Here is a 12,404-nt window from a genome sequence, read left to right on the forward strand (position 1 = left end):
CGCGGTTAGCAAACAACTAGCCGCGCTACCGCCATCTTCCGGATAAACGGAGAACGAAATTACTTTAAAAAAACTGAAGCAGTCTCTGATCTAATAAAAAATAAAAATATATCTTTATTCACCTCGTCACATGAACATTTTTTGTAACATGTCTCTAACCCGTAAAGGTATATTCATTTAGAGTGGTACTTAATATCTGCCTTTAGTGTTAGTAGTTCAGTCTAAAATTGAAAGGCCTAGTATAGAATAATCTCGTTTTAAGCTCTGCCAGCCTGTGTGTTTGGTTTATGTGTTAGGGATGAATCTCATCTAGGATCTCAACAAATTTTAGCTTAATATGAATTAAACTGACTGTGTTATGGTAATTTTTGTTTTTGCCAAAGTTGTTTTTATGTGGTAATCATTTTGAATTGAACTGACCTAAAAACATATTCACTTGTAGATGGACATTCTAACATTATTTTGTGAGAGTTTCATGATAACCCATCAGCTTGCTTGTTAAATGGTTTGTTCATATAATTTAAGAGCTTGTGCCAAAATTTTAAGCAAAGATCTTGTGCGATGTGTATTACTTGAGGTATGTGTTGGGGGTGATTCTCAGCTACTACCACACATTTTTAGAGTGATCTTTTAAAATGTACTTCATTTCGTTGTGTTTCCTAACTATGTCAGTCATCTTAAATTTGGACTAGTTACAAAAGTTAATTTGTTGTGAATGTACATGTGAAGATTAATCAAATCTGTCCAGTGGTTGATGTAACATTTTACTAAAAGAAAGAATAAAAAGACAAAAAGCTAATGCTGGGGAGTGGTGGTGCAGAGGCTAGAGAAGATGGGCCTGTGATCGGAAAGTCAAGGGTTCAACTCCCCAGACTGACAACATCAAAATGTGGGTGGAAAAGGTGAAACACCCACACCTGCCTCCTCCCTCATTTGCTCCACTATGGGCCCTTGAGCAAGACCCTTAACCCCCCATCATCTGCTCCTAAATAGGTCTCTCTTGAAAATTAGTTCTCCTGACTCAATGAGACTATCTGTATAAATAAAGGGTAAATAAAATAAAAACAAACAAAAAAAAACAGCATTACCCATCTTTCAGCAGCAGCCAATAATAAAAAACAACTGCTGAATATTTTTTTTTGTTCCTTTCCGAGTAATGGAAAATAAAGTAAATGTGACTTTTATTAATTATGTTAAATGTCACATGTCACTTACTGGCCACGCTATTTCATAACCAAACAATCAATTCGGCAGAGGCCCCGCCTTCTTTCTAATTTCCACCAATCACACGCCTCTTTAAATCAAACAACGAATCGGATCGCTTGACGTCACTTTGACAAGAGTTTGTGAGACGCCTCTTACCTGGCTCGCGAGAGAAGTCAGTAATCCTTAAAAGCTGACTGTGACAGCTTCGTATGTAGCGGTTCCGTCAGTTTTCAGTGCTGGCACAAATTTTGGATATTGTATTTTGTGCCTTTACGGTTTTACACGGTAAAATCGTTAGACTGTCGAACGAACTGACTTCTCGAATTAACCGGTAACAACACGGCGGCCAGCGAGCCGAGCTATCCCAGCTGAGCTGCCCTTTGTCTATCCAAGCAAGTTAGCTAGCAAACAGGCGTTGTTTCATCCTGACAGTCAGCTAAAGCTAAAGTGGCAGGTTTTTTTTTTTTTTATCCTTTTTTATTTGCTTCACATAAGTTAAGTAAATCAAGATAGGCGGCTTGGGAACCAAGATGTCAAATCGAGTGGTGTGCAGAGAAGCAAGTCACGCCGGGAGCTGGTACTCTGCTTCGGGTAAACTGCGTTAGCACATGCTAGCTGCTTTTTAATGTGTTTTTCTTGTTATGTCAGCGTCTCGTATTGGTTTAGACTTGTCCGTTTGTTTGGATTAACCGTGGGAGTTTTGATATTTTAACTGATCTCTTCGTGGTTTGCCCGAGCAGGCGGTGATGGCAAACACGAGCTAATGCTAGTCCCATTTTAAAAAGGTCGGCTAGCTCGGCTAACATTTTCCTGCCGTTGATCACAGCGTCCGTGTCAGCTCATGACAAACACATCAGCCAGTTCATCCTCCGATAAAGTCTCAAAACACACCTGAATTTTCTGTAGGGAATTATTTTGAACGCACTGTTAAGGTAGCAAAAGCTAAACTAAGCTATTTAAACTTCCTGGCCTGCATGCTAGCTAACACTAGATAAGTCCTAAAGCTTTTAAAAATCTAATTCATTTTAAGGTGTTATTGTTGTGGGCTGGTTAGTTTTTGATTTTTTTTTTGGATTGCACAATTTTTTTCTTGGACATTTCACTGACGTTTAAAACAAAAGACTGGGCAGGGCTGAAACAACTGGAGTTTCATGTTGCACCCCTTCCCCCATCTCACAAAGCTTTTTTTTTTTTTTTTTTTTTTTTTTTTAAACCCACAAGGTATTTAGTTTTTCCGTTTATAAGCTTAAAATCTAGAGCACAGACTAACCAGATGTGAAAGAGAAGTATTGCATAGGAACATTTCTTTAGCTCAAATTAAACTGAATGAGTCGAGCTTTTTATCCTGCAGGTTACAGACATGACATTATTTCCAGTGTAGACGGATTCAACCTGAGCGCTTTTCTTTTAAACGTGCCGTTTATGTTACATTGACAAGAACTGGTCGGCATCTCAGAGGAGTAGAAGTGTCTGGCCGTCTTGTCCCCGAGTGAGGGTAGGATGGAACGGGAGATGGATACACGAATCGAGGCCATGTCCTTTGTAATGAGGGTGTTGCTTTGGTCTGTAGTGGTGAAGAAAGAGTTGAGTTGAATTATGGCTCTAGATTTACTGGTCTGTTTGCGTTCCATCCTTCACCTGTGGTCATGAGGTTTGAATCATGACTGAAGGAATGAGCTCCTGGATACAAGCAGCTGAATAAGGTCCCATTGTAAATTTATCACCGGTAAAAACATTTGTCTGTGCGTTTGGGCTAATGCACCCTTTGACTCCTGTGGGTTTTAGTTCCTGAGACATTTTTACCAAACTGAATTGTTGATTAAAAAAAAAAAGGTTTCAAGGATTTTTTTTATTTTTTTTTCCTGTTCTATGCTACCATGAAAGGTGGGCGATCACGTAGTTGGCTGTGTTTTTGCCTGTCCTTTGCCGAATGTATTCTAAACCAGTGGAAAAGAGTAATCATTGGGTGCACATCTACAGTTCAACCCAACTCAAGATGGCCGCCAAAGCTAATCATCGATGGCAAACGCATAAATGCAATAATTCAGTTGGTTTTATAGCTATTTAGCTAGAATGTGGTGTGGTTGTGGCAGCACGGTGGCGCAACTGGTAGAGCTGCTGCCTCTCAGCGAGAAGGTCCTTGGTTCAAACCCCGGTCCAGGGGCCTTTCTGGGTGGAGTTTGCATGTTCTCTCCGTGCATGCGTGGGTTTTCTCCGGGTACTCCGGTTTCCTCCCACAGTCCAAAAACATGCATGTTAGACTGATTGGTAACTCTAAATTGTCCCTAGGTGTGAGTGAGAGAGTGAATGGTTGTTTGTCTCGTTTGTCTCTATGTGGCCCTGTGATGGACTTGCGACCCGTCCAGGGTGTACCCCGCCCCTCGCACAGTGATTGCTGGACATGGGCACCAGCAACCCCGTGACCCAAAAATGGAATAAGCGGGTAAAAGAAAATGGATGGATGGATGGTGTGGTTGTGCTGTTGATGATCTACACAAACTTCAAGCACTAACGAGATCTTTAAAACTTGATTTAAAAACACAATACTAGTCCATAATGTAAAGGTGTAACAGCTGTTACATTCTAGGTTTTCTATTTGTAACAATGCTTGGTTCTATTATTAATGAATTTCGCTGTTTTCTTTGTAGGAGCCCAGCTGAATGCACAACTAGAGGGCTGGCTGTCCCAAGCACAGTCCACAATCAGACCTGCCAGAGCCATCATAGCACCGTAGGAACACAAATAATTTAATGAAAGTAAAAAATCGTCTCTTCTAATTCTATACTGACGTGTTCTTGCTTGCAGCCATGCTGGATATACCTACTGTGGTGCTTGTGCAGCATATGCCTACAAGCAGGTTGATCCCTCCATCACGTAAGTCGTTTAACTTTCTGTCTTTAAAAATGTTTTAAACGACTCGTTTATCTTGATTCCTGTCCTGCAACAGAACAAGCATGTTTTCTGTGTAGATAGAACATGGAGCTGTTGATAGATTGAGATAAAGTCCTGTTGCCCTTCAGTCGTAGGGTGTTCATTCTGGGACCTTCACACCATGTGCCCCTCTCCCGCTGTGCGCTGTCACCCGCAGACGTCTATAGAACGCCGCTCTATGACCTGCGAATCGACCAGAAGGGTACCCGCTGTTTTGTCACTTCAGTTCTGTTTATCTCTTTTTTTTTTTTGTGTGAATTTATACAAACTGATTATTTATTGAGTAGTGTCGTTTTTAGGGTTTTGATCTGGAAATGGTGTAATAATTGAGACTAATTTAGACAGACCTTTGGCATCAGTACCATAAGTTTTCTTTGAGCGGTTTCTTCCAAAGGTTGGGTTGGAACGCAACTGTGGGCCATGAAACTCCAAGTGAGAGGCCTTGAGACAATTTCCAGAAGAAAAACAAATTAAAGCCGATTACTAACAGCATATTTTGCCATTAATGTTGTAAAATAGTCCTAAATTAATTAAAAAATACTATAATAGTTGAGGCTTTTTGTGGGTCATAACATCCTTATTCAGTCGACTTGCTAGCAACATTTGTACACTTCAGTCAGGAGTCGATGGGATCAAAAGTTTGTTTTGTGGGTCAGGAGCTGAAAAGTTCAGCTTGGCGTTTGTTCAAGTTCTCAATTAGCTCAAATGTGCAGCTCCTAAAGTGACTTCATTAGTTCAGACTGCATTGATGACGTGCTCAAGTTTGAAATAAAATCTTTGTTTTGCAGTTTACGCTGACCTCTTGAAAACTGGGCTGTTTGAGAGGATGAGTCTGCAGACCGATGAAGATGAGCACAGTATTGAAATGCACTTGCCTTACACTGCAAAAGCCATGGAGAGGTAAAACAAACGAGTGAGAAGAGCTTTATTAAACGGAGCCTGAACTGACGAGAACACGTGGTTTTAATTACTCTCAGCCAACTTGTACCGAATGATCTAATTCAGGGGTGCCCACACTTGTTCAGCATGCAAGCTCCTTTTAAAATGACCAAGTCGGAGTGATCTACCTGCTATAAGACCCCGTTTACACGAGAACAACCTCTGGAAACCTTAATCTTGTAATAAACAAAAAATTCAAAAATACTTTTTTAATCCCAGAGGGAAATTATTTGTTGTTTTAACTCGTTATCCTCATTTCATTAAGAGATGTTATAGATACTGAGGCTGTAGGCAGGAAGGATCTCTTGTAAAGGTCCATCCCATAGTGGATCTGAAGACACTGGCTGCAGATGCCGTCCGATCCGTCCACCCAGACTCAGCTGGCCTCTCTGTTCCCCCGGGCTGTAGGACCGCCCGAATGCCGGGCAGAACTCCTACCAGAGGGATGGCCACTCTTCCCAGTAGCCTGCTGAGTTTCTCGTCGCTGCAGACAGCCAACTGTAGGTGCTGAGAGACGATCCTGTCCTGCTGTCATGAGCTGTTTTTCCTGCTACTTCCAGGTTCTCAGTGGTCAGGCACTCGAGCACAGCTGGCAGGTTGATGAGAATGCGTCCACAGAACATCCTTTTCAACTCATTTGAGATTTGTGGCTGTAGTTGAGATATTATTTGAGCTTTTGAGATGTTATTCAACTGCTGTTGGTTGTAGAAAACTGCCTTGTTGCCATGGTTACGCATCATAACAAATGTCCAAAACTAAAAAAGTTTCGGTAAAAATCCTTCCAGCTGCACAGCATCTGATACCAGAGGAAACAATCATCAGAAAAAAGTGATTTACATCCAGAAAGAGAGGAATTAAAGTTTCCAAAAGCAAAATCTCAGAATGAAAGTAACAGAGTCAGAGATTCTTTATTGTCATTCGCACCTCATGTGGTACATGTGGTGGAGCGAAATTATGTACACAGGGTCCCAGTTACATCCAACAATAAAATGTATAAGAAAAACAGTAATAACATCTAAGTTATGAACTAAGAAAAAACAACTAAATAAACACCAAGCACTCATAACATAAAACATTGAACATCAGCACAAACATGAACATGAGTCTGTGAGCAGATGTGCACGCATGAACACTTCAACATTAAAACAACAGATCAGCAGCAACATGAAACAGATCAGCAGCAACATGATGTGATTTTTCACAGTGATTATTCTGGTTAGAGATTCATGAGTCTAACAGCCTCAGGGTAGAAGCTGTTCCTCAGTCTAGTGGTTCTACACTTAATGCTCCTCAACCTCCTTCCTGAGGGGAGTGGGGCAAAAAGTGTGTGTGCTGGGTGGGTGGGGTCCTTCATGATGCAGGTGGCCCTCTTCCTGCATCTGGAGGTGTAGATGTCTGTGATGGTGGGGAGACTGACTCCGACAGTCTTCTGTGCAGCCTTCACCACTCTCTGCAAAGCTTTTCTTTCTGCAGCTGTGCAGCCTCCATGCCACACGTTGATGCTGGAGCACAGGATGCTCTCCACTGCACACCTGTAGAAGGAGGTGAGGACTGAGCTTCCCAGACCTGCTCGCCTCAGCCGTCTGAGGAAGTAGAGTCTCTGATGAGCTTTCTTGATCAGGCTGGTGGTGTTGTTGCTCCAGCTGAGGTTGTCATTCAGGTGTACACCCAAGTACTTGTAGCTGGAGACCACTTCCACCGCAGATCCTCTTATGTTCAGGGGGGTGTAGATGTTTTTGTTCCTTCTGAAGTCCACAATCATCTCCTTTGTCTTCTTCACATTGATGTGAAGGTTATTCTCTTTGCACCAGCTCTCCAGGTGTTCCACCTCTTGCCTGTAGCTGGACTCATCATTGTTTGTGATGCATCCCACCACCGCTGTATCATCTGCAAACTTTACAATGTGACAGCCTGGATGGGTAGCTGCACAATCATACATGAGCAGAGTAAACAGGAGGGGGCTCAACACACATCCCTGAGGAGAGCCAGTACTGAGGGTTATGGTGGAGGAGGAGAGGTTGTGGATCCTCACTAACTGTGGTCTGTTTGTTAAAAAGACTAGTACCCAGTTGCAGATGGAGGGGCTTAGTCCTAGTGTGGATAGTTTGTCCATCAGGGTTTGGGGGATCATGGTGTTGAAGGCGGATGTGAAGTCCACAAAGAGCATACAGACGTAAGAGTTTTTCTGCTCTAGGTGGTTGAGCGCAGTGTGGACCACAGAGGAGATTGCATCCTCTGACGATCGGTTCTCACGGTATGCATACTGATGAGGGTCCTCGTTGATGTTAATGGTTGTTTTGATGCGAGTCATGACCAGTTTTTCAAAGCATTTAGCGACTGTCGGGGTGAGGGCTACTGGCCGATAGTCATTCAGACCAGTCACTGTAGAGCTTTTTGGGACTGGGATGATGGTGGCAGTCTTCAGGCAGGTGGGAACTGTCTCCAGGGTAAGTGAGGTGTTAAAGATGTCTGCCAGCACCTCACAGAGCTGATCAGCACATTCCTTCAACACTTTTCCGGGGATGTTGTCTGGGCCAGTTGCCTTGTGCGGATGAATCCTCCTGAAAGTACTCCTTACTTCTGCTGAGGTCACGCTGAGATGCTCTTCATTCGGTGGTGAGGTGAGTCTGGTGCTGGGTGGTCTGTTCGGGTCTTCAAAACGTGCATAGAACTTGAGGGCATCAGGCAGAGATGGGTCTTTGGATCATTGTTCGCTGCTCCTACATGCTGCCACCTTGAGCGGCGCAATTCTGGAATTCTAAAAATGAGCATCGTTTTCCACAAAAACACCAAGTTTCCATGTCAGTCGGGTTGCCAGATAAGAAATGAACTACAGCACTGTGGCTTTAAAATGATAGTACTTTGACCTGAACTGTATGTGCTGAGTAAAGATATTCTAAGATGAGGTGTGTGTTGTCTGTGGAATATGTGCACAAAAAAGTAGGCATAAATAAGACATTTTAAATGTATCTGGCAACCCTGATGCTGGGCTCAGTTGCATTCATTGTGCATGCAGTTACGTCCAAACTGGTAAAGACGCATAACGTCTCTTTGGAGCCTGGATTTTATTGGTTTTGCTCCCACATGCTGAAAAAGGTGAGCAGCACAAAAACACTCTGCCATTTATTATAACTCTTGTTATATTTATTCTAACTGTTGTTGGTGCAGAATCCTTTGGACTGCAGCCGCCTGTATTGTGCATTTTCGACTTCATCCTTGTGGAGAATTTCACACCTCCATGGAGGGTTCCCCCGAAAATCTCCACTCTTCATTAACTTTGGGTTTCAAAGAGAATGAGGCTGTCTGTAAATGAACGGCTGACCATTTCACGTCGTGTAAACGGGGCCTCAGACTGGCTGTCCTGTCTGTCAATCAAGAGACAAATTTCATAGCTGGATGATCAGCTGACTATTTTATTTAATGCCATGTGATCTACCCAGACTACCTTTTGAGATCGACGTGTTGGGCACCCCTGATCTAAAATGTAATTTTTTCTTTACATCAGAACTGAACGCTCAGGGACTGGACGTCCAGCAGTTATTGCCAATACATAATTAATTTTTGATTAAACATCTAGTTTATTTTTATGAAATCAATGGGAAAGTGGACTGGGTTGTAATGTATAGCCCAGTCTTTTTAATGTTTGTCCTATTTTCTTTATTTTGCCTGTTTTTAAAATTAGTTTTATTCTAAATAAACTCATCACTGAACCAGACTGAGATGAATAGCCTGCTTTACATCCTCAGTATTTATCATAAAGTTGAAACTAGAGTGCTCACCATTACATCCAGTACAGTTCTTTAGGAATCAGGGAAACAGTTTTTGTCATTCTTTGTTGTGAATGACTCTCAGCTACTACCACGTCAGATTTCAGCTCAACATCTGTAAAATTCTCTTTACTGTAGTCAGTTTTGTCTTGATCAGTGAAGCTCTTTGATACTTTGGTAGTAGTCTCTTGCTTTTGAAACAGTTTAACTAAATCTGATTTTGTACTCCTGTTTATAAAAGAAACATGTGACTGAAACACGACTGTGTTGAAAAGAACCTTTCAGGTCCAACATTAATGTGCTAATCTGGTGTTTCAGCCACAAAGACGAGTTCAGTATCGTTCCTGTGCTCGTGGGCGCTCTGAGTGAGTCCAAGGAGCAGGAGTACGGGAAGCTGCTCAGCAAATACCTGGCAGACCCTGCCAACCTCTTCATAATCTCATCCGACTTCTGTCACTGGGGTAAGTTAGCGTGAAAACATTGGTTCTTAGCTGCTACTTTGTTCAAACCTGGAATAATTTATTTTATTTATAGTCGTCTCTTTCTCTGCTGAAGGTCAGCGGTTTCGTTACACGCACTACGATGAATCCCAAGGGGAGATCTACAGGTCGATCGAGCATCTTGATAAAATGGTAACGGCTAAGATGTTTCAAATGAAACTTGGTGACACATTTAGTCTCAGAAGATGTTTGTTGCTGTTGGGCAAGCTCTGCCTCTGTGCTCTCCTTCTCTTTATGTGATACTTAATGGATGTGAAACGGTGTATCTTAGAATTGAGTAAAAATAATTTTATTTTTATTTTTGCAGGGCATGAGCATTATAGAGCAGCTGGATCCCATGTCTTTCACCAACTACTTGAAGAAGTACCGCAACACCATCTGTGGACGCCACCCCATAGGAGTTCTGCTAAATGTAGGTACCGCTGAAGAAAACGGCCTCGCAGAATGTTTCAGTTGGTCGAACACGTGTTGATGTCGAGCGAACGTTTGTTTATGTTAAATAAGGAGCGGCCTAAATGTACAAAATATTTTAAAACTCCCCCACCTATTATTTATTTATTAACCTTTCTTGAACCAGGCACTTCCCACTGAGATCACAGATGTTGTTTTTAAGGGAGGCCTGGGCCTTCAGGCAGCCTGACATGAATGTTTTTGAACCTTTGGAGGAAACTGCAGTACAGTCGTCCCTCATTTATCGCGGGCGGGGGTTACGTTCCAGACACCCCCCCACGATGGGTGAAACATCGCAAATTAGGGATGTTGTATTTATATTTATTTAAGGCTTTATAAACCCTTCCCACACTCTTACAATGTTCAAACTCTAAACGCTCTAAAAGAGCACAGCATGTCATGATCTCTGCCACGCCCACTTCTCCTCCTCAGTCACATTCATGCTCATCACCTGTGTCACTCCCAGTCTCCCTCCTGCTGCACCTGTGTGCTGCGCTCCTTAAATGCTCCCCGGTCTTTGCCTCCCTGACAGATCGTCTGATCGCCTCGGGCCTGAAGTATTCAGTGTTCTTGTTCCTGCTCTTGTTCCTAAAGGCTTGTTGCACTTGATTATTTTAAATAAACAATCCATGCTGCTCGTGCAGCTCATTTCAGGTGTAAGACAGACTCCACCGCCCCTTCCTTTCTTTTTCTCTGCTGTGACAGACCTCAGAAAGAGAAAGGAGTGGGCGGAGTCTGTCTTATACCCGAGTGAGCCGCACTCAGCCACTCTTTCCTTTTAAGTTGAACTGCAAAGTATTGACTGTTTACTGTATCCAGAGAAATCCTACAAGGGGTTCACAAGGACATGAAAACTCCACACAAAGACCCCAGGTCCAAACCAGGGATTGAACTCGGGACCTTCTCGCTGTGAGGCAACAGTGCTAACCACTAAACCATTGTGCTGCCATACATGCATTGTTTATGGTGGAACAGGACATACAAAGAGCCACATATTAATGATTAAACCCATTTAGATTTAGACCATGAAATAAATTTGCTGGTTTAATAATAATAATAATAATAATAATAATAATAATAATGATATGATGATGATGATTTTTAACTTTGTTAAAGCCTGTATACATTTGCTATGGTTCAGACTGTGGCCGCCATTTTGAGTCGGGTTGACGCCAAATGTAAATGGATAAAATTGCCTGCTGCCATGACTGGTGGATGATTCAAGATGTCACTTGTTGTGTATACCGTAATTTCCAGGCTATTGAGGGCACCCAAATATAAGCCACGCCCACTAAGTAAAAAAAAAAAAATAATAATAATTTTGAACATATCTATAGGCTGCTCTTGTCTTTAAGCCGCAGGTGTCCACATTGAGATATTTACACAGATTTAAACCTAATTTAATACGTATCTGTAACACACACATACGTACAGTAAATGTTTTTTTTCTGAACTGTAACATGACTGGTTTAAAACAAACAAAACAAACAAACAAACAAAAAAAAAACCGGTAGCTTTAAGCAAAACTGGCTCTGCGCATGTTGCCAGTTTTGGTAAACTATTTCTCGCTGCCAGTCGTCCAAGCCTCCCACTGAGCTCGGAGTGCCACACTAGTGCACGATTCACTTATTTTTAGAGGCTGCACATAACTTGGTTGCGCCCCCAGGGAGTGGAGGAGAAAACCTCCACTCCTCGTTTCATTGGTCCACAGTGACCTATTCGATAATTTCATTGGTCAGATTTATTTAAACCTTTATTTATACAGGTAGTCTCATTGAGTCACGAGGACCCGCCCCCTACGAGATGTGTATTGGGCAGTTATGCGAGTGCCCGGGTGTGACGAGGAGAAATGTTTGGGTGGCATGAAGCTTGTTAGCCCGTCCCAAAAAAAACAACAAAAAATCCATAAACGAGCCGCAGAGTTCAAAGCGTGTGGGGAAAAAACGGCTTATAGTCCAGAAATTACAGTACCTGCTAAAACAATGCACCTTTTTTTATTTTGGTGTGTGCGATCACGTCAGAACTAATTGCTTCTTCCTGTTTTCCAGGCCGTGGCCGAGCTTAGGAAGTCTGGATTAGAGATGAACTTTTCTTTCCTGAACTACGCCCAGTCGAGTCAGTGCAGGAACTGGCAGGACAGCTCCGTGAGCTACGCTGCCGGGGCGCTCATCGTTCATTGAGGTCAACTCCTGCAGGGGCCACAGCAAAACGCCGCCACCCTGCCCATACTATCTTATTGCCATAACCTGACCCATGACCCCCACAACTTTAAACCCCACCCAGTGGTACCCACTACTTGCAGGAAAGACTTTAGACATTCAAAGCCAATATGATTATCTCTCCTCTCCCCCTCCTTTCTTTCCTCCTCTTCATTTGAAGTCTCCCAAAGCGCTCGGTTTGAAGTTCAGTTGTGAGAAAAGAAATGGAGATCAAACGCTGAAGCTTTGGGAGAGACGTCTTATTTAGGTTGCAACGTTCTTCTAGTCGCCATTTTCCTGAAAACACGGAGGATTTGATTAGTAATAATGTAATCTTTCTATCTGGACACTTGTAACTAACCTGCCCCTCTTAAAGGGACAGTCTGGCTATTTTTAAGGATGTTCTGTCTAAT

The 12,404-nt window shown here is 42.6% G+C and overlaps 1 protein-coding gene across 1 annotated transcript; it reads left to right on the forward strand.

The window, feature by feature from the left end:
• The first annotated feature begins 1,715 nt into the window (after nt 1-1,715).
• On the forward strand, nt 1,716-12,114 carry memo1 (mediator of cell motility 1). The gene is made up of 9 exons (XM_037684936.1): nt 1,716-1,797; nt 3,855-3,936; nt 4,012-4,080; nt 4,227-4,339; nt 4,926-5,037; nt 9,162-9,304; nt 9,399-9,475; nt 9,651-9,755; nt 11,842-12,114. The coding sequence occupies exons 1-9, from the start codon at nt 1,737-1,739 to the stop codon at nt 11,971-11,973; spliced, it is 894 nt and encodes a 297-aa protein (XP_037540864.1). The 5' UTR covers nt 1,716-1,736; the 3' UTR covers nt 11,974-12,114.
• The last annotated feature ends 290 nt before the right edge of the window (nt 12,115-12,404 follow it).

This window comes from Nematolebias whitei, chromosome 1, assembly GCF_014905685.2.
Source record: "Nematolebias whitei isolate Nwh7 chromosome 1, NemWhi1, whole genome shotgun sequence".
In the NCBI taxonomy this organism is placed as follows: domain Eukaryota; kingdom Metazoa; phylum Chordata; class Actinopteri; order Cyprinodontiformes; family Rivulidae; genus Nematolebias; species Nematolebias whitei.